At 33.5% G+C, this 24,015-nt stretch overlaps 1 protein-coding gene across 1 annotated transcript in view; it reads left to right on the forward strand.

Annotated features, from left to right (window-relative positions):
- Window positions 1-24,015, forward strand: part of RGS22 (regulator of G protein signaling 22) — a 158,345-nt gene that overhangs the window by 126,121 nt on the left and 8,209 nt on the right. Inside the window, exons 18-22 of the mRNA XM_025050166.1 lie at window positions 615-713; window positions 3,200-3,361; window positions 7,106-7,285; window positions 10,816-10,974; window positions 19,044-19,142. Of these exons, the coding sequence (XP_024905934.1) occupies window positions 615-713; window positions 3,200-3,361; window positions 7,106-7,285; window positions 10,816-10,974; window positions 19,044-19,142 (699 nt within the window). The remainder of the gene's footprint in view (window positions 1-614; window positions 714-3,199; window positions 3,362-7,105; window positions 7,286-10,815; window positions 10,975-19,043; window positions 19,143-24,015) is intronic.

Here is a 24,015-nt window from a genome sequence, read left to right on the forward strand (position 1 = left end):
AAAAGGTCAGGGGCCAGGACAGCTGTGGGAACCCAGCAAGAAAAATGTGCAGATCTTTGCTCCAGCTGTGGGTGTCAAACAGACTCAGCGGCTGTGATTCTAGTTTCTGTCTCTAGGTTAGCTTCTGGACCTATCTGCTATGGAAGAGGGATAGAGTCACCTAGCACAGATTGGCAGGTTCCCAAGAAAGAGAAAATATTGGCAATAACCTCAAGAAATGTCTACTATATTTCCTGCCTGTGTTGAGTAACTTTTGTACTCTTCTAAAATTAGTCGTGACTAGAAAGCACAAAAATCTGGGAAGCTCTAATGATCTCTCCAGCTTCAGTTTCCATGTGACCCAAACTGAAACTATTATTTACATTTGGGGCAGAACAGTTGGCTATTATTATCTCCATTTTGCAGAAGAGGAAGCTATTTGGAACAGAGAACTTGAGTGAACTGCCCAGGGATCTGAGCAGGACTTCCATTTCTAAATCTGATCCTCTTTCTTCTGAATTGTGCTGTCTCTTTCCCACTTTTTTGACCTCATTTTCAAAGCCATTTAATTAGTAAATTGTTTCAAAACTTGAGACATTCTAAATCACGAATAAAATAATTGGTTTTGCTCTTAGGTCCAAATGAAAGACATAGCTGAAGAACTCTTACTACAGAAGCATGAAAGGAAAATCGGGGTCTGGAAGGCAAGTGATATTTGTTATATTCTTCCTCCTGTAAGTCCTACTCCATTAAATTTTTTTAAAAAAAAATTATAAGAGTTTAATTATAAGAGCCAAACTGATGACATATGCCAGAGAGTACGATCTCAAATGCTCTCAACCTCTTCTTGTTCAAAGACTCTCATTGAAGACCCTGCTTCCAAAGCTACCAACTGGCTACTGACACTATTCTTAATTGGCTGAAGGGATCCAGCAGAGAGTGTGATTCAACCTTGGCCGCCTTCCTAAAGTGCTCCTTGACTTGCTTAACCTAGAAGTGTCTGATCGGACTTTAAATATGTATTTTTATTTATTTTGCTTATGGTGGTTTTATTGAGACAGGCTGTTCATTCCAGCACATGGTAGTGTATTTATTATTGAGAGTAGATTACACAATGAGGAGTATGCAGCAGAATCAAGCAGGTTACATTATCTTACATTATCCCCCTTTATTTAGAATTACATTTGAGCTTTAAAAGAATTAGGGTAACTATTATATTGGTGATTATTTAAACCACTATAATATGATCTTATTAGAAATTGCCCATTATGCTTCTTTTTTTAAAATTTTTATTTTATTATTAGTTTCAAGTATACAGTACATTAGTTAGACATTTATATAGTTTATGAAATGACCCCCCTGATTGCTCTTTCTCTCCTCTGGCTGTCCACCTAGCCATTACATTATGCTCCTTAACAAGCACAATAAACATGGTCTTTTTTTTGAGATTACAAATATACGTGTATTCATCCTTCTACAGGTCTTAATAGAATGTCAAACTAGACCCAGATCACCCATTGCAAACGAACAAAGATAAATTTTTGTTTGACTGTTAGAGGAGTGTATGTATCTGCTAAGATCCTCTTTTTCTGTATTTTGTTCTTGAAAGGAAATAAACAGTTCTCATGTTTGTCTTTTTCCATATTTTTATTGAAACACTAAGTAGAATGAGCTTATATTTCATAATATTGTGCATTATATATTATTTTCTGTTTAGTTAAATTACAAGTTTTAGTTAAATTACTAAGTTTTAGTATCTTAAGAAGCAGGTCTTAAAAAATTATTTGCTGAGTGAGTTTTAAATAAACATCCCAGTCTAATACATAGTTGTAGCTATTTATAGGGCTATAACTTTAATATGAACCATATGGTGAGAGTCTTAACTTTTTGTCCAGAGAACACGACATGCACCTCACTAAAATGGTGATAGACATCTACTCACTTTATCTGGGTTAAAGGTACCACCATTCACCATTCATCTAGACTGCCTGGAGTTGCCTCAAATTTTCAGTTTCCAACTCAGATGGGCTCCTCAAAGCCCTTCTCTGTAGAGCATTTTTTACTCCTCCAGGCAGAATTAGTTACTTCTTTGTGTTCCCATAGCACTTTTTACATAACTTTCTTGAACACTCATATTAATGGTCACACATGATTTGTTTCAAGAAACTTACTTTATGCATTATCAGTAATGGATATTTATCATGTGTTTTGATTGATTGTTACTATAATTCCTCAATTCATATTAAACAATGCCTTTGCAATGATGAATGGTTGTAGGCTAAACTAAGATTTGGGGAACTTCAATATAATTTATCCAGTAAAAAAAAATCTAGTAAATTCAATAAAATCTATGTCTTACGTTTTTAATCTGGGAGGGTACAGGGGAATGAATATGTTATCCAGAAGGGTTAAAGTAAAAAAAATAGATGCCTTTCATTTCAAAATGGTGAAAATGTAAAATAAGTAATACCTTTAAGCATTACTAAAATCCCATGGGTCCTTCAGGCTTTTTTTTTTTGTTTTTATATAAAGTGAATCCTCATTTAGAGGAAGTTTATTATTGAAAATAATGTATTAATTATTTCTTCTTGTTATTCATTGCTCGTAACAATTTATTATTAAAATAATATAAATATGTGTCACTGAAAAACATGATCTTTCCAGGACGGAATTATAGTGAAGATCCACAGTAAATTTTCTATTTAAATTAATTGGTAATTTTTTTCTAAAAATTTTGAAAAAATATCTTGAATGTTCAACTGCTTTTATTTTATAAAAGGCAGAAGAATTATATGTTAATATATAACACATGTAACATATGTAATGATAAAATAAATAATAACATAACAGTGTATATCATAACATTAATACTTTGTTCTGTTTAAGCACAGAACTCATACTATACACTAAAATGTAGTTTTTCACCATAGTCTCAAAGTGTAATGATTGTCAGCATTCTTAAACAATGTAGTCATATGTTCTAAATCACCCAATCATTCCTTTTTCTCTCTACCTCTTAAAAAAATGATGCCGTAAAAATATAAAGGAAACAAGGGGAGAGGAACAGAGGAGGAAAGTTGCCAAATTCTGTTGTATCCATGCCCAAAACTTCAACAGCTTAAAATTAAAGAAGATAGAATTTGGTGATTTTTAGTCTAATAAATGACTTTATTTACTTTTTAAAACACAGCTAATTTTCTGTACTCTCTGTTTTGAACAGCCTGTGGAGAGTAAGTGGATATCTTCATCTTGCGAAATCATTGCTTTTCGTAAAGCGTTATTGAATCCAGTTACTGCAAGACAATTTCAACGTTTTGTGGCTCTAAAAGGAGATTTGTTAGAAAACGGGGTGCTCTTTTGGCAAGAAGTACAAAAATATAAGGTATTGTATTAGGAGCTGGAGAAAACCACTTCTTTTTGAGGAGGAAATGCATTAACATATCAGATTATTAACTTTATGGACAAGATTTGTATAAGCTATCACAATTTTGCCGTTTTCATACCAATATGTAAATATTGAGGTGTTTCTTTTTCTATGTTAGATATGTTATTATTATACAATGAAGAGTAAGGGTGAGCCCTAAAACGATAGTACAGATTTTTCAAGGTAGTCCCATATAGTATGATCTAATGTGAATCTTCCTTATCTGTAAATGTACTATATACATTGTTCCGTGAAGAGATCCATATTCAGTAATTTAACTAAGACCTCTTTACAAGAATTCCCAACTATATTCATAGCAAGAGTAATCAAAGATAGTGGATTATAGATAAATAAACCAACAGAGATGAGAGAGGCTTTTCTGTTAGAAAGAATGGCCAAATTCTTAACAAAATAAATAAGTTAAGTAGTTAGGTTCAAAAGCAGTTTATTTTCAGGCTTAAGTGTTTAATGGACTCACATAGAATCTTTGCATTGAAGAGGAATAAAGGACTTTCTAGGTTTTACGATCTGGACTTGAATTCAGGAATGTTGTCTAGAAATGCCTAAGATTAAGCATCCAGCCTCTGCTTAAACACTCCCAGCGGTAGCAGGCTCATTTCCTTGTAAGCAGCCTATTTTATCCCATTATGAAAGTAAGGAATAAAAAATTTAAGAGGATAATGCTTTCAATTGGCCTATAATTTAAGTATATATTATGCAATACTAATACCCTGCAACATATATATCCTATATGTTAGTAGTTAATCAAATCTACTTCCACATTTTTCTAACAAACCATGAAACTGTTTTTTGCCCTTTTCTGTTATCAAATTTTTGTACTATTCTCAACTTAGAAATTTTCTCAGAAAAAAATATTTTGAGAGATGTTTTTTTTTTTTCAAAATCTATCACAAGGGAAGTAATATTAAAATAAATTTTTGAGAATTAGAAAGGAGATAGAGTCTGTTTTCCAGGATAGGCAATTATTATGAGTGGGCAGAAGTATATTTATGCTAATATGAATATGAGTAAGCCCAACCCTGATAAGACAAGAGATAATGAGATAAATCTTGAAAACTAAGTATTAAAAACCATAGACTCATATACAGTCATCTCTTAGTTTTGTGATGATTCCTTCTTTAAGGCTGCCCTCAGTCTTCATTTAGATATCTTTTCTGCATCATAGAATGGAGGATATATAATACTAAGTAGCTATTAAAAGGAGTGAATTTGTTCATTCAGTAAGCATTTATTAAGTATCTAATGTGTCAGCCATTATGCTAGATTGTAGAAATGAAAAGGTGAATATAACACATCGCCTTCCCTCAAGAAGGGAGACATCTATGAAAATAAATAGCATTAATTATGTTCCGTGTTCTAACTAGGTATTCCCACAGAAGAGGGGATGATGCAAGGAGGGCAGTACGTCAGGGAAGTGTCAGCAGAAGGGATGATTTTTAAACTGGGTCTTGAAGGACTTTGCCAGGCGGAAGGCATCCCACTAGGCAATGTCTTACTGAGCTCATTTTTGTGTGGCTTACTCTTATTTAATGTTTCCTATCTGCCAGGGATTATCTTATTGCTTTTCATATATTTATTTATTCTTCATAAGAATTTTATGAGGTCAGAGCTGTTATTCTCATCACATTACAGATGAAGGCAAAGAAAAATTAAGAAAGTCTTGACATCGTATAGCTAATTAAGCGGTAGAACCAGGGCTTTCTGTTGATAAACCTCATGCCCTTAACCACTAAGTGATGCTCCTTCCCAGTAATGACTGAAGTAATATGCAAAGAGACGGCTACAGTGATCTTACTCGAACATTTTCCTCGTTTGTGAAAAATTGGAGAAAGAACCCAGATATTCAACAACAGAACACTGGTTACTTAATTATGATACATCTACATAATAGAATACTCTGCAGCCATTAAAAATTATGCTGTAGGAGAATAATCAATAATGGGAAAGATAGTCTTTGATTTTTTAAAACCCAGCTACTGGGAAACAGTATGATTTAATCTAAATGTGTGTGTGTGAGTGTGTGTGTGTGTGTGTGTGTGTGTGTGTGTGTGTGTGTGTGTGTGTGTGTGTGTGTGTGTGTGTGTGTGTGTGTGTACACATGCGCACACACATGCACAGGGAAAAGACTGGAAAGATTATGTTCAACAAATACTTATTGAGCACCCACCAAGAGCCAGGCTAAATCCTGAGGATATACTATGATCAAAACAATCTTCCCTCGTAGAGCTTACAGTGTCATAGAAGGGACAGACAATTGATAGACAAAGCAATTATAACACTGTGATTAGTGCAATGGTGGGGGAAGCACAAGATGCAATGGACATCTCTCCTGGACTGAGGAAGTCACAGAAAGCTTACTAGAGGAAAGTGTGCTTAAACTGAGACTTTCATGACAGGTAAAAATTAACTAGGCTAATGGTATAATAGGGTAGAACAATTAGAAAATAAATAAATTCTGATTCTGTCTAGATTCTGTTCCTTCGCTTTCAAAATTAACACTGTATAACTCCACAAATTTTTATTTTACAAGCCTTACTTACATTCCATTTTTATAAACTAGAGTCATCAGATAATTATATATGATAATATCACTAGTAATGCCAAAAAAATACATTGTTTGATAACACACCAAACATTATGCATTTTTTTGTGGAGATGCTAAATTAAGTAGAAAAAAAATGCTAACTGTTGTCTCAGTGTAACATATCAAGCTTTTTCACATATAACTTATGCCAAACTATACGTCAAATTTTATATGGCAAGTATTAGAATTTTCCTTTCTTTGACAGTGTCTATAAGACATGTTATTATAATGCCCATCATACAGTGAGTACCTAATAAATGTTGGCTCATTTCTGCCCTAGAATTATATTTTCAAATTTCTGTGCTCTCTAGTGATTTAGAGAACAATGTCTTTGACAGAGAAATGCCAAAATTCAAGCAAAGCTACCTCTTTACTTTAAAAAAATGATAGTCCCACATCTGTGATATAAAATTGGGTCTTTTAAATGTACAATCATTATTTTTACATTCTTTAGCAATAAAGAGCATAATGTAATAGGTTAATTGAAAAAACATAGATACTTAGAGATGCATACTGACACCATCACCACCAGCATTCTGCTTATGTAGCTAGCCTTTTTGAGCCTAAATTTCCTTGGTGTTAAAGCAATTATGGTTGAGAAAGCTTTTGCATGCATCTGTAAGTTCAGTTAGGTGCTCGTTCTCAGTGCTGTCCTAGAACCCTGTGTATACCTTTATCATAGCACTTATTAACTATCTCAAATTGGAGTAACATGTTTTCATGCTTCTCCTCCAGTTGACACTGAGCTTTTAAATGGCAGATACTGTGTCTTGGGGCATGCATACCTCAGTCTCGGTCATATAGCAGGCACTCAATATAAAATTGTTAAATGACTCAAAGATCTCTTTCTTTACCTGGAAGAAGAAGCAATCTGGATTAAATGAAACCTGTATTTACATATATTCATCAAAGTCTTAGGTTCCTCAAACCTAAGAGAAATAGAAGCTATGATTTTTTGATAGCCTTGGCATGTCCCAGTGCCCTCTTTACCTGAAATTAAAATGTATATATTACCTGAAGGATATATTGACACAATTCTATAGAGTGTTCTAATGATACATTAATTATATATTGTTCTGTCTTTCCTACTTGTCCAGGACTTGTGCCATTCTCACTGTGATGAGTCCATCATCCACAAGAAGGTCATGACTATCATCAACTGCTTTATTAATTCCAGTATTCCGCCAGCTTTACAAATTGACATTCCTTTAGAGCAAGCCCAGAAGATTATTGAACACAGGAAGGAGTTAGGACCATACGTATTTAGAGAGGCACAGGTAAGAGATCATGGCATATGGCTAAGCATATTTGAAAATAGATTGACAGTCTAGATATTCTTGTAAAGCTTTTGCATTATCGATATTTTGCAAGGTTCCAATCCTCCTACTACTGGGATTTCTTCTATTTAATTTACAAAATCTTTGCGTATACACCAGAACATAAGGAACTGGTAATTGACATTTTGTTGTTTATAATATACAGCAAATATAATTATTAAATAGTGTACTTTGACTTTCCATGGTTATCATTTTTTTGTTTCTAATTTATAAAACTCCAGCTAATTCCCCGTTCTTTTCCCACCATTCATATTTCCTTTTAAAATATCTGCTTCCACAAAAATGTGTGAAATATGTGTGCCCCAAGATTTGTGTATTTTTAAAGATTGGAATATTCACATAGCTCATAAAATAAGTGAGAGGAGATTTAAGTACCCGACCAACATAAAGTACACAAACTCATGAAAGGAAAACCATGCCTGTTAACCTGCTCAAATTACTTCTTTTTAAGATAAATAATAGAAAACAGTGATTTGGTGAACATAATTTATTTGCATTTTGAAAAGCCTTTTAGTGATGTTGTTCCTGAAAAATGATTAAGAAAAATAAATTATAATAGAGGTAATAGAGAAGGCCATGTCATGATTTAAGTGATAGGAAACAGAGATTTAGGGTATGATTGCCCTTGAGCATGGAAAAAGGCCATTATTCCTTAACATTCATTTGTGAGCCAGCTGTGTTCTAAGTCCCTTAAGGAACTGAAAGTGGACTCACAATCCAAATTATGCATTAAAATAGGCAAAAATGTAGAGGAATGATTGAGGATGTGCTAGAGAGAAATAGAGAAAACATAGCGCCAGAACTGTAGCATCTATTAATGAAAAGACCTTAGAGATCTTGGCCTAGCCCAGGTCTCCTTATAGCTAGGCCCGGGCTTATCCATCTAGATCAAAGTCCTCAAATCTGATGATGACTGTCTGGAGCTGCTTACTCCGGTTGCTTCTGCCATGCTGCCCAGGGACTGCAGCGGTGAACTTTATTGGAATCTTCTAGTTTATGCCTTCTACCTGATTTCTTAAAATGGAGTCCTAGACATATCTTAAATATGGACTCTGGAGCATCAGAAAATAAGAGAATATATTTTTAGGGGCCTTACTCCACTAAATCTATTATTTCTCTTGTGTTTCTGAAAGGAGCTCAGAGAATGGCATGGCTCCTACCCAGGTACACAAGCTAGAGATCTGGTCACCAGCCTCAAGTCTTCTCTCTCCTTCATTCCCTTGTCTCCATATCTTCAGTCCCTAAAATGTATCCCTTTCTCTCCTTGTTATCTGTCATTCTATCTACTTTTCTGTAACTCTGTGCCACTACCTCGGTCCCTATATGCAACATCTCACACTAATTACCAAAATTCCCTGTGTCTAGATGCTCTCGAAACCATTTAACTCACGGCGGACAGAGCCATCTTTTCTAAAATGTATATCTGATCATGTCGCTTCTCTGCTTTCCATTTCAATTACTCTCCATTGTCCTCAGAATGAAGACCATACTCCTTCCTACACATCTCTATCTCCCAGTCTTACTTCCATAAAGATGCCTTATTCTCTTTCCTCCTGAGCTTTTTACAGTATCTTCTATTCCTTCTGTTTTTATAATAATACTTATTACACAAAATTGAAAATGACTGTTCTCATGCCTGACTTTCCCATTTAGAATATACGGTGTTTGAGGGCAGGGACTCTTTCTTATTTTCCTTTGTGGCCTGAATGCCTGGCAGAGGAGAGGCACTCAGCAACATTTTGAACACATGAATGAGTGATGTGCGAAGAGATCTATCATGACAGAAAGGAGTAAAATCAGATTGGAAATGAGAGCAAAGCTGAGTGAAAGAACTAAATAGTAACTTAAAAACTGTGGCCTGCTTTAGTATAATTACAAGTGTAGACTGTGCCTATCCCCCACCCATACCCCTAGTAGCTTGAAAGTTGTCATCACTTAGCCAAAGTTCTTATCACTGGACCTTTTTACTTGTACTAAAGCCATTGTCCACCTGCTGGCAGTGGACAAAGCTCTATATTTATTAAAACATTTTCTTACCCACAGTTTGGTTATCTTTTAAGGTTCTGGAGGCGCAGGGTAATTTTCATGAATAACATGTGTTATTAACCTAAAATCTTAATTACAATTTTTAGGAATAGAGCAATTTTATGTTTGCCTTTAAAATTTTTTCTTACTTGGGTGACTTCTACTGGAATGCCTTCTAGATGAAAATAAATATATTTGAGAGTTGGGAATAACTCAGGTTTTGGAAAGACAACTGAAAAGTAAGGTCAATAGTTGGTAAATAAAGGAGGGAGAGTATTTAAGTTTAAGAAATTTATATAAAAACTACAATGATCCCTGAACATTGGAGCAAGGGATTACCTAATCCCTTGCAAGGCAGGTAAATTAAAAAAAAAGAAAATTTAAGCCTGCATTTATCAAATAAAGTATATTTAGCTTTTGTGTTCACAATCCCAAGAGGCTACAGAATTCAATGACAAAGTTATATTTTAAAAGGAGTACATGCTTTTAGAATTACTAATAAAATCCATGTACAGAAAAGAGGTGTGATGAAGTATGCTAATTCAAGACTCTGTTGGTCACTGCAACATTTACTGTTTTAAAATTCCTCTTTTCCTCTGAAGAGTTGGCTTGAAGCCTAATGGGATGGTTCATTTCTCTCCAGGGCATTAGGGAAAGGCCATTCCTAGCAACAAGATGTTGGACTTGATCTGATGTGGCAAGTCCTACCTTCTTGGAAGTAATGTATGTCTCTGGAACTAATGGAGAAACTTGGCATGGGAATTTGAGCAACAATTCTTATCTCTATAAATATCACAATTAATCACTTACTGTAGTGTGTCCTCATAGAAAGCATTTGTCCAGGATACCACTCTGCTTTTTAAATGTTACTTTTCTTGCTCTCACATAAAAGAGAGATTGTATCATTTAAAAGTTACTCAAGATTTATTCTTAGATCTGCAACTTTGTTTAAGAGCTTTTCCAGAGGCAAAATGGTATTTCCTTTCTCTTAAGAGAAAGAAAAGGGGTGGGGGGAGGGTGGAGAGAAGTTCCCCTTGATGAACTGAATATTTGAAATACTTGCATCAAACAGCAGAGTGTGCGACAGATTAACTAGTGTATGTTTTAAAAGAAAATATAAATTTCTTATTTAAAAAGACCTAATGGATTCTTTATTAATACAATCAATTGGTTAGGGAAACATAAAGAATAAAGTGACTTTTAAGTGTATGTAAGTATATGTTTTTTTTTTCCTTTAAAGAAAGACTACTCATTGGTAGTAAAAAACACTGATGATAAGCATGTGTTGAGCTAAACTATACCAAGATGTCTGGAGACAATAAGTTGGAGGAAATATGCTGTGTATTAAAGATATAATAGTTAATCCATTATTATGGTGAATTAGAGTTTAAATTGGTACAGTTGTATAAAATTATAATCTGAGACATACTTTGTTTTTTATACAGATGACGATTTTTGGGGTTTTGTTTAAATTTTGGCCTCAGTTTTGTGAATTTAGGAAGAACTTAACCGATGAAAAAATTATGAGTGTTTTAGAGAGACGACAAGAATATAATAAGCAGAAAAAAAAAATTGCAGTCATGGAAGACGAAAAATTTGCAAAGGTGAGATGACTTATTTTGGATTTAATCAGACTTTTAAAAAGGTATTTGATATGTGTGACTTTATAGAAGACTTTAGGCTGCAGAAAAATACGGAAGAGTTATAGAATACAGATTTTAGTGGCTTTAAGCCTTCAGTCAGAAGTTTCAGACTTGGTTCTGAATTCTTTGAAATTCATCTCAAATGTCCTCTCTTTCTGTGTGAAGGCTTTCTTGACACCCTCCTAGGCAACTCAAGCAACTCATACCCACAGTAGTCATATTCCTCCCTCTTTTGGGGAACATTTTCTGTTGTCTTGTGATTAAGTTTTTATATCTGTCATCCTCACTGGATTGAGATCCTCGAGAACAGTATCTGCTTATTCATCTGTGTCTCACAAACACTTAACACCAGTGTGCAGCGCATGCTCAATTGTTAATCATTGCTTACTGACTAAATCAGGAATTAATTAATTAATTAATTAAAAATTTTTATGGTTTGGGGTCTTACATTTAATTCTTTGTGCTCAATTGTTAATCATTGCTTACTGAATAAATCAGGAATTAATTAATTAATTAATTAAAAATGGGAAAAAAAAATTCTGTACCAGAGGCAGCACTTTCAGTATTACAATTACAGAATGATACATTGACTGTGAAATTTACAAATGTGAATCATAAGTTGTTCAGCCTACCTGTTTTTTTAATTTTATTTTATTATTAGTTTCAAGTGTACAGTACATTGGTTAAACATATATATAGTTTATAAAACAATTCCCCTAATTGCTCCTTCTCTCCTCTGGCTCTCCACCTACATTACATCAATGCTGAACTGCATAGACTGTCTTTACCCCATTCTATATTCTTACCTCCTTTGTCATAGATTAAGTGAGCATATAGGTGTGGATTTATTTCTGGACTCTCTTCTGTTCCATTGATCAATATATCTGTTTTTATGCCAGTACCATGTTGTTTTGATTACTGTAGCCTTGTAGTATAGTTTGATATCAGATGTTGTGATACCTCCAACCACAACAAAATATCACAGACTGAATGATTTAAACAACAGAAATTCATTTTCTCACAGTTCTGGAGACTAGAAAGAAGTCCCATATCAAGTGGCCAACTGATTCAATTGTTGATGAGAGTTCTCTGCTTTGTTTATAAATGGCTGCCTTCTCCCTGTATTCTCCTAAGGTAGAGAAACAAAGAGATTTCTTTCTCTTTTCCTCTTATTAGGCCACAATTCCTATGGATTAGGGCTCCACTCTTATGACCTCATTTAACCTGAATGACTTCTCACAGACTCTATCTTCACATACAGTCATACTGGAAGTTAGGGCTTTAATACATAAATTTGGGGTGGGGGGTTGCACAATTCAGTCCATAGCACATATTGTGCAACGTGTCTTTCTATATCTTATTTTTAAACTTAATTTTGTGTTTTAATTCTACCCACACAGATATACCTGTATCTAGTTTATTCAATTTAATTCCTGCACACTCTTCCATCATATGAATAAATATACTGTTTTTATTTAACTATTTCTCTATTGTCGGATATTTGTTTCCAGTTTTTACCTTTACGAACAGCCCTTCAGACAACATTACTGTAACTATTCATATGTACAAAAAAAAATTGGGATTGCTGAATAGTGTAGAATATGTGCGTTTTTAGTAGAGTACGTGCTACCATTTTGTTTTCTCTGCGAATGTGTCGGTTTATATTTCTACCAACAGTACATGAGACTACTGCTTTTTCCCACTTGGTAATCCCTACTTGGTATGTTCAGATTTTGAAATTTTTGCCAATCTTAGAATGGCAAATAGTATTCATCATGATAATGCATTTGTTTCCATTTTCCTAATTATTAATAAGGTAGAGCAACTCTTCACTTGTTAACTATTTGGATATTTGGATCAGGATTGTAATGAACCTATTGATTAGGGAAAATTTATGTCATAACAATATTGTGTCTTCTATACATAAACACAGTATATCTTTATTTGGTTCAATAGTTTTCAATGACATATCTTAAATGTGTTTTATAAAATTTATTCCAAAGTATTTTATATTCAAAATATTGCTGTTGCTATGATATTTTTCAATTTAAATTACAAATGATTTTTAGAAAAATTTATTTTGAAATAATATCCTCAAAAAGTTGCAAAGATAGTAGAAAAGTCCCATGTACCCTCACCCAGTTTTTCTCAATGGCCACATCTTACAATAGTAAAGATAGGAAATTGATATTGATACAAGATGTATAGTTTTATACCATGTTATCACATGTGCAGATTCAAGTTAACAACACCACCTTCAGGATGCACCACAAAGATCTCCCTTGTGACTAGGACATGTTCACACAATTATCCCTAGTGTCTGACAGCCAGGAGTCTCTTCTCTATTTCTGTGATTTGTCATTCTGAGAATGCTGTATAAATGGAATCATAGAGGATGTGACTTTGAGACTAGCTTTTTTCACTCAACATAAATGCCCTTGAGATCCATCCAAGTCGTATATATCCACAGTTCATCCTCCTTATTGCTGAGTAGTGTTCTATGGTACCTCTATGCCACATTTTAACCATTCACTCATTAAAGGACATTCGAGTTGTTTTCTGTTTTAGGCTATTACAATAAAATATTACTAGAGTTACTCCTTCTTTTTAGAAGTTACTTTCTTCTTTTTTTTTTTTTTTGTTTGAGTACTTTAATAATAGCTTTACTGAAATTTAATTCACAAAACCATAAATTTACACTTTTGAAGAATACAATTTTGGTTTTTATGAGTCATGCAATCATCACTACTACTTAATTTTAGAATATTTTCATCATCCCAAAAAGGAGCTCTGTACCTGTTAGCTAGCATTCTTCTCTTCTTCCAGTCCCTGGAAGCCACTAATCTACTTTCTACATTTGGACATTTCATATAAATGAAATCATAAAACACATGGGTTTTTGTAATTGGCTTAGTTCACTTAGTATAATATTTTTAAGGTTCATTCATGTTGGAGGATTTATCAGTACTTCATTCTTTTTATAGACAAATAATATTCTACTGTATGGCTGTACTACATTTTGTTTATCCATTTATCAGTTGATGTACATTTGGGTGGTTTCCTCTTTTTAGTTATTATGAATAATGGTGCCATGCAAATTCTCGTACAGTTTTATGTGTGGACATATGTTTTCATTTTACTTGGAAGCTAAAAGCTGAATTGTTGGCTCATGTGATAGCTGTATATTTAACCTTCTGAGGAACTGCCAAACTTCTCCCAAGCTGCAGAACCAGCTTGCTCTCCTTTGGTATTTGCATGGTTTATCTTTTTCCATTCCTTTGCTTTACTACCTACGTCAATATTTTTTATTTAAGTTTCCTGTAAACAGCATATATAATTATTATTTTTTTAATCTACACTGTCAATCTCTGTCTTTTAACTGCTGTATTTAGTCTATTTATCTTTAATGTAATTATTGATATGATAGTTCTTAAGTCTGCCATTATATTTTTTTGTTTGTTCCTTTTATTTTATTCTTTTCTGTTTCCTTTGTTTTTCATTCCTGTGGATTACTTGAACATTTCTTAGAATTTCATTTTGGTGTATTTTTTTGTTTAGATATTTTAGTTGTTAGTTTAGATATTACATTATATATACTTATCAGTCTATTGGCGTTAATAGTTTACCAGGTTGAATACAGCTTAGAAACCACCTCCCTTTATGTCTATGTCCCTTTCCTGTCATCTGTTTACATATCTTAACTATTTCCTCAATATATATAGAGAACCATTAGACAATTTAATAATTTTTCCCCTCTTTAATTCTGCCCCCAATACCCCACTTCCACCTCTGACCTACGGATGTTGCTGTCTCCCCTTAAGAACCGGATCTCTGAAGGCAGGGCATCTCCTCTCACAAGCTCGCAGCACGCACCCAGGGCCTGGTGCTCCTGGGGGCCTGGCACCCCTGGAACATTCGAGGGGCCTGGCACACCCGGGATATGGTACGTGGCTCCACCTGGGACACGAACCTAGGACCTTCTGCATGTAAAGCAGACATGCTAACCGCTACACTATGGGGCCACCCCCACAATTTAATAATTTTTGCTTCAACCATCAAACATAAATTAGGAAACTCAAGGGAAAAGAAAAGGCTATTCTATTTACTTTTCCCTAGGTAAGGTATTGTTTCTCATATACTGCTTTCAAGATTTTTTTGTCTTTAGTTTCAGAATTTCGATTATGATGTGTCTTGTGTGCATTTCTTTGGGTTAATTCTGTTTGAGGGTTGCTCAGTTTTTTGAGCTTGTAGGTTAACATCTTTTGCCAACTTTGGAGAGGAGATTTGTATACATATTACATATGTATATATACACTTTCTGATCTACATATATTATTTTTATGCATATTATATATTATTTATATATATGTATGGATGTGTGTAAAATGATGTATATCAATCCCTATCTATCTGTCTGTCTTCCTATCTATTCAGTCAAATCTCTTCTCCTTTGGACACATTCTAGCTTAAGTTCTAAGATATTTTTGGCTTTTTCTACAGTCTTCGTTTAAGTTCAAATAACTATCATTTTACGTTTTTCATATTTTTTGTCTGTTTGTCTTGAGTTTCTGGATTTATGATTTGGAGTATTCTCTCATATATGTAAATGTTCCTGTAGGAATATTTAATTCATTTTGGGCTTTTATGTTATAGTTTTCCTCTGATTCATTATTGGATTTCTTGGAGAGTAGTGTCATCAACTGAAATGTTGGAGTTCTTATTTTGTTTTATTTTTATAGTGGTTTTATATGGATATCACTTGCCATATAACAGAATACTGTGCTCTGATGAAAAGCAAATAAACTATAACCACAATAATAAACATAGATGAATATCAAGAGTATGATGTTGAGTGGGAAAGTTGCAAAAGAGTAAATTGAACCAGTCAATTCTATTTATTTAAAGTTCAAAATTATGCAAAACTAAGCAATACTAATGTGGTAAACTATAAACAAAAAGGAATGGTTACAAAGTTCAGTATAGTGATTACCTTTATGGGTGAGGCAGAGATAGATGAGGAGATTGAGAAGTAACACAAAGGGAAACAAAGGTCCTCATAATATTGTACTTCCTAAGCTTGAGGGATGTTGTTATTATTCATATATTATGTGTGTGTCATAAATATTTTCATAGGTATTTAATTACATTTTTGTATGAGTGAAGGTACAAAAAAGTAGATTGGACTTTCAGAAGTTCATCTGTGCTGATGTGTTGTGTCATCTGGAGGTTGAGGTTATTTCCAGTACAGAGTGGGAATCAAGGAAGGAATAAGAACCAGAAAATAGAAGGTGCCTACAAAACCTTGCTTCTAATTCTTCACACTGTACTTCATATATTTCTGTTGATGTGTTATGAGTTCTATAACCATGGGGCAAATTCATATATATAAATGAAATGTTATTAAATGTAATTATTTTTGGATTATTTATTTTTAAATTTTTCACAATTATTTCACTTCCAATGGTTTAGATGATAAATGATAAATAAAATAACACCAAATCCGATTTTTTTCTCCAACTATGCATCTAGTCCATACTATGTAATATGATAAGGAACAGAGTTCGCTAGATTAAAATCTTCATATTTAACTTCTCCAGTGTCTTAAGGCAAGTCCATATCCAAATGATCTGCATGAATATGATAGTTGATTGGTTCAGGAAGTAAAGGTAATTGGATTGATTTAGGGGGAAGAGAAAAAAGAATGTTGTCTAACATCTGTGCTTGGAGCTCTTTTCTGTTCAGCCTGTGGCATGTGAATGACTTCACCAATCTGATGAGCCTCACATGAGTCTGCTGTATTTTCTGCTGATGTGTTCTAAATAGTTTCTCAACAGAGCTTTCATTCTAATCCTTTTGTTCTTTCTTTCACTAGACTTTTATTAATCATCTACTACATAGAGTTTCTTGATTGTCCACTACATATTGATCCCTACTACATATGCTAGGGATGTGAATATAATTTACATATAATATAAGGGTAGATAAACACATTTCACACGTGCACTTATTTTAACATGGAAAATACAAGGTAAGGAAGACCATTAGAGCAGAAGATGTTTATTCCGGTATTTCATTGTCAGTGAAGACACATGAGAAAATGTTGGAAAAATGAATATAGGAAACCCATGGTTTTTTTTTGTAACATAAAAATGTATGCTGAAAAAAAATCAGTTACTGTGAAAAGCATTGGATTTCCCTATGTAACCATGGGTATGACTCTTAACGCTCTTAACCCAATTACACCTATCAACTAATGATGATAATGTTAATCTCACATGATTTGAGAGAAATTAATTGAAATGATATGTATATAAAAGACCATGTAAGCTATTCCACAATTATATATTTGTAAGGTATTATTTGATCTGAGACAGTATAGCATAGTGGACAGGAGTACAGTATCTAGAGTCAGACCATCTGGTTTTGAATCCTGGCCTTACTTACCATCAATCTGTCCTAGTATCTTAGGTAACCAACTTCACTTCCCAAAACCTCATTTTTTCAGTAAAATAAAAATAGTAATAGAATTTACATCACAGGGTTGGATTAAAAATATATGTGAAGCACAGGCATGTCATAAAGTAAAAGTTATTATTATCTTATTAATATTGTAGCAGTAATTGTTCTTTATAACAAAAATACTAATATCAAATATATCTTCCATTTCCTGTTCTTATGAAGAAATAAAATGGAACTGGGTAATCTGAAGAAAGTTATAATGGAAGAAAGAGAATCTCATTAAAACTTTCATCTAGTTTAATGTAATCTAGTTTAATATTAAGTACTTAAAATAAACAGTGGAAAATTAATTAAAGAATCACAGTGTTTTAACTAAATAAATATTTTAAACTTTTAAATGGCAAATATAAACACGGTTAAAAGACAAATTAGGAAAACAAAATATATGATGTAAGTTGTAAAAAATAAATAATAAAAAAGGTAAATACTCCTCAGAAAAATTGGGCAAAGGGTATTATCAGGCAATTCACAAAAAATATGCAAATGATTAAAAGTATTAAAAGATGTTCAGCCTCTCTGGTAACCTAAAACACGCAAACTGGCAATGAAGAAAATACCCAGTGTTGGTTGAGGGTATGTGAAGAAGACTACAAACTCATGTGTTACTGGAGAAGGCGTAAAATGGTACTTTGTTTCTGAAGGGCAATTTGACAATATATATTGTTTAAAATGTACATTATTTTTAATCTAGCAAATATACTTCCTGAAATTTATTCTAAAGTCAAGAACTGGAAAAATTCACCAAGATGTGTGTACACGGCATCATTTATAATAGCAAAAAATTTAAAATGACCTAAATTTCTAATAGTGGGCATTGATTAAATTATCTATGGTACATCCCTTTACTAGAATATTACTCATGTGTTGAAACAGTGATGTAGTTTATTCTTTTATTATTTAACAAATATTTGAGTGCATAAGACCATTCTCCCATTGAAAACAATGATGTAATTTATTCATTTTATCATCCAACAAATATCCAAAGGCATACTCCGCGTTCTACAGTAGGCATACTTGGAGAATGATACAAAGACCCTACCTTTTATATTCCTGAAAAAATATAGAAAAAATATTCTATATTTATTCACATAGAAACATTTTTACAACATTTAACATAAAACATTTTTAAAGAATATATACTGTGATTCCATTTGTATGAAATTTAATAAAATATAAATATTAAAATTATAGATTAAATCTACACATTGAGAAATTAAGATAAATGTTCATGAAAATGTTTATAGTGATTTTGCTTGGCTACTAGAATTTGGGGGTGATTTTTACCTTCTACTTCATTATTTCTCTCATTTGTTTTTAATATTTTTATATTAGTATGACAGAAAACTAAAGGTCAAAACAGTAGATTATGTCTCATTAGTGATATTGATGAAACCTCAAACGTGGTGCTCCCCACAATTATTTTTTCTTATGATTATGACTTCTTAACCCTACATTTATATTAATATAGCATTATCCCTTTTTTGGAATAATTTAATTTAATATAATTACAGGATGGAGTCAAACAATATACAAGTACTTCAGGAACTTCTATCAAAACACCTGTTTTAAGCAATGGCCCAGTTTTAGGCCTGCAAGCATATGGCCGACAGGTAAGCAAGAAAAATGTCACAGATGATCACTTCCTATAGAGCACTGAATAGTGGAATGCAACAGCTCAGTCATTTTATAGTAGTAGAGTTGTGTTTGTTTGAAAATGAGGCTAAAATTATACTAGGAGAGATTGGAAGGGAATTTCCTTGAGCCTCTAGAGAACATTAAAATTTCAATTGATCCCGGACAATATAATCAAGGAAAATAATTTCCTGATGCATATAAAGATTTCAAGAGGCACAAGTTAAAATGACCATCTTTTTGGAAAAGAGAGAATAAGGCAGATAAAGAACAAGATAGAATATGTATAGGTTGATATAGTCTTGGGTTAAGAGAAGAAAGAATGTTGATGCTTAGTCTCAATTTTTTTTAAATTTTATTTTATTAGTGTTAAGTATACAGTAAATTGGTTAGATGTGGTCATAAAATTGGCCAGTATATGACCATCGACTAATACATTTTCAGTTTTTATGTTTATATTTATAACTTGTACATTAATATCACTTGTTTAATTTATGTCCATTTTTAATGACTTTGTTGGTGGTGGTGGTGGTGTTTCAAGTTTATTGTAGAGGTAATCCTAGCTATTTCAAGTACAGCATTTTATACATAATTCATTCAGTTGTATGGATTCACTCATTTCCATCTAACACTTTCTGCATATTTATATAGCCTCAAGTAAAAGGACTCCTTCAGATAGTCTAAATCTTGGTCAAATGAACCCCAAGTCATTTACTGCAGTCACGATTTTAGTGTTCTGAAAGGGTGGTACAGTAAGAATATTTACAGATGTTATCTGAGCAGTGTGTATTCCTGCCTAGTGTGCTACATGCCGCACAAGCATACTCAATGAAAGACAAAAGGCAAAGCAGCACTAATGACTTTGGAATCAACAACTTGGGGCTTTTTTATTCCATAATATCCAGAATTGCACCTAGCCTCCAGGAAAGCTCTGCTTTAGAGGGGCTGAACAAACCAGACCCCCCTCTATGCCTCTGTTCATGCCATTACCTATACATGAAATGCTTCCTCTCTCCTCTCCCCCCACCCCAAGTTCTATACATCTTTCCATGCTCAGCTCAAAATATATGCTCCCTGTTATGCTTTTCATCATGGTACCCCCTCCTTCAGTCATGGGGGTAATTAATAATACACTGACAACTACAAGGCATTATTAAAAGAAATTGAAGAAAACATAAAGAAATGGAAAATATTCCGTGTTCATGGATTGAAAGAATCAACATAGTTAAAGTGGCCATATTACTCAAAGCAATATGCAGATTTAATGTAATTGCTATCAAAATCTCAACTGCATTTTTTAAAGAAAAAGAACAAAAAGTCATTAGATTTGTATGGAATCACTAAAGACCCTGAATAGCCAAAGCTATTCCTGAGAAAAAATAGCAAGGTCAGAAGTATCATCACACTGCTTGACTTCAAATTATCTTACAAAGAGGCAATAATCAAAACAGCATGGTATTGGCAGGAAAACAAGACATACAGATCAATGAAACAGAATTGAGAGCCTAGAAATAAACTCACATGTATATGGGGAAATAATTTTCAACAAAGGAGCCCAAAACATACAATGGAGGAAGGGAAACCTCTTCAATAAATGGTGCTGGGAAAACTGGAAAGCCACATGCAAAAGAATGAAACTAAACTGTTGTCTATCATCACACACCAAAATTAACTCAAAATAGATCAAAGACCTAAATATAAGACCTGAAACAATAAATTAGCATAGAAGAAAATGTAGGTACTAAACTCATGGACCTTGGATTTAGAGATGATTTTATGAATTTGACCTCAAAGGCAAGGGAAGTAAAAGCAAAAATAAAGGAATCAAACTATATCAAGCTGAAAAGTTCTGCAGAGCAAAAGAAACCATCAGTAAAAGAGCCAGCCAACTGGATAGAAGATATTTGCAAACAGTGCCTCTGATAAGGTGCTAATAGCCAAAATATATAGAGAACTCATACAACCCAACGACAAAAAAACAATCAAATTAAAAACTGAACAAAGGACCTGAACAGATACTTCTCCCAAGAAGACATAAAAATGGCCAACAGACATATGAAAAGATGCTGAACTTCACTAGCTGTTAAGGAAATGCAAATCAAAACCACAATGAGATACCTATCTCACATCTGTTAGAATGGCTACCATCAACAAGACAAATAATAACAAGTGTTGGAGAGGTTGTGGGCAAAAAGGAACCCTCATATACTGCAGGCAGGAATGTAACTTGGTACAGCTACTATGGAAAACAGTATAGAGGGTCCTCAAAAAATTAAGAATAGCATTACCAAGCAATTGCTCTTCTGGGCAGCCATCCAAAACATTTGAAAACATTTATCTATAAAAATATATGTACCCTGCTCTTCATAGCATCATTACTCACAGTGGCCAAGACATGGAAACAACCGAAGTGTCCTTTGATAGATGATGTGGTACATATATACAATGGACTATTACTCAGCCACAAGAAAAGATGAAATACTGCCATTTGCGACAACATGCTAAGCAAGATAAGTCAGACAGAAAAAGTTGAGTACCATATGATTTCACTTATATGTGGGATATAAAACTGAAAGCAACAAACGAACAAGACAAACAAAAACTTGCAGATACAGACAGCAGTTTAGTGATTAACAGCGAAAGGAGGGAAAGGGGAAGGTAGGCAAGAGGAAAGGGCATCAAATATATGGTGATCGAAGGAGATTTGACTTTAGGTGTTAAACACACAATGCAATTGATACAGATAATGTATTATCAAATTATCAAATTGAAACCTATATAATTTTATTAACCAATGTCACCCCAATAAATTTTTTATAGTAGATACATAAACTAGTAACATAGTAACTTATTATCGTTATCAAGTATTATATACTGTACATAACTGTACTTTTATACTACTGATAGTGCAGTAGATTTGTTTATACCAGCACATGTGAGTGATGCATTGCATTACACCATCACGACGGCTACAATGTCACTAGATGATTGAAAGTTTTCAGCTCCAATATAATCTTAAGGGACTACCATCGTATATACAGTCCATAACTGATCAAGACGATGTTATTCAGAGCATGACTGTATTGTATTTAACTTAGCATAGCAAGATTTTTTAAATAGGAACAACAAAGAATTCTAGAAGAATTCGAATGTTTAGATATGGTCGCATTATATTTTTAATTTTCTTTTTTATTAGTTTCAGATGTAGAGCACAATGGTTGAACATTTATGTAATTTATGAAGTGATCCCCTCTGGTTACTCTAGTACCCATCTAGCACTTACGTAGCCATTACAGTATTGCCGCCTGTATTCCCTGTGCTGTACTTCACATCCTGTGACTGTTTTTTAACTACTAATTTGTACTTCTTTGTCCCTTTATCTTTTTCACCCTGTTTCCTTCCCCGCTGCACTCTGGCTATCACCAGTTTGTTCTCTGTATCTGTGAGTCTGTTTTAGTTTTGTTTGTTTGTTTCCTTTGTTCCTGAGATTCTACATATAAGTGATGTCATATGGTATTTGTCTTTCTTTGTCTGACTTATTTCACTCAGCATAATACCCTCTAGGTCCATTCATGTTGTTGCAAAAGGTAAGATTTTATTTTTTATGGCTGAGTAATATTCCATTGTATGTATGTACCATAATTTCTTTATCCAGTCATCTATCGATAGGCAGTTAGGTTGATTCCATATCTTGGCTATTGTAAATAGCACTATAGTAAACATAGGGGTGCATAAATCTGTATAAATTAGAGTTTGGGGGGGGGTTGCATAAATACCCAGAAATGCAATTGCTAGGTCAAAAGATGGTTCTATTTTTAATTTTTTGAAGAACCTCAATGCTGTTTTCATAGTGGCTGTACTACATCCTTGCCAGCACTTGCTGTTTTCTGATTTATCTATGATAACCAATCCAACAGATGTGAGATGCTATCTCATTGTGGTTTTAATTTGCACTTCTCTGATGATCACTTACTTTGAGCATCTCTTCATATATCTATTAGCCATCTGTGTTTCCTCTTTGGAGAAATGCCTATTTAGGTCTTCTGCCCATTTTTTAATTGGATTATTTTTTTTGGTGTTGAATTGTATGAGTTCTTTATAAATTTTGGATGCATTTTCAGATGTATCATAGGCAGGTATCTTTTTCCATTGAGTAAATTGTCTTTTTGTTTTGTTGACAGTTTCCTCTGCTGTGCAAAAACTTTTAAGCTTGATGTAATCCCATTTGTTTATTTTTCCTTTTGTTTCCCTGGCCCCAGGAGATATATCATAAAAAAAAAATCACTAAGAGCAATGCAGAGAGTTTACTGCCTATGTTTTCTTTTAGGAGTTTTATGGTTTCAGGTCTTATATTTAAGTCTTTAACCCATTTTGAGTTTGTTCTTATATGTGGTGTAAGAAGTTTGGTCTACTTTCATTTTTTTGCATGTATCTGTCCAGTTTTCCCAACACCATTTATTGAAGAGACTATCTTTATCCCATTGTATATTCTTGCCTTCTTTGTCATAGATTACTTGAGTAAATAGGCATGGGTATATTTCTGAGCTCTCTATTCTGTTCCATTGATGTATGTGTCTATTTTTATGCCAATACCATGCTGTTTTGATTACTGTAGCCTTGTAATATAGTTTGATATGAGGTAGTATGATACCTCCAACTTTATTCTTCTTTTTCAAGATTGCTGTTGCTATTTGGGATCTTTTATGTTTTCATGTAAATTTCTAGATTATTTGTTCTAGTTCTGTGAAAAATGCCATTGGTATTTTGATAGGGATTGCACTAAACCTATAGATTGCTGTGGGTGCTATGGATGATTTAATGATGTTGATTCCTCCTACCCATGAGCACGGT

The sequence above is a fragment of the Pteropus alecto genome, unplaced genomic scaffold (genome assembly GCF_000325575.1).
Source record: "Pteropus alecto unplaced genomic scaffold, ASM32557v1 scaffold164, whole genome shotgun sequence".
Lineage (NCBI taxonomy): Eukaryota > Metazoa > Chordata > Mammalia > Chiroptera > Pteropodidae > Pteropus > Pteropus alecto.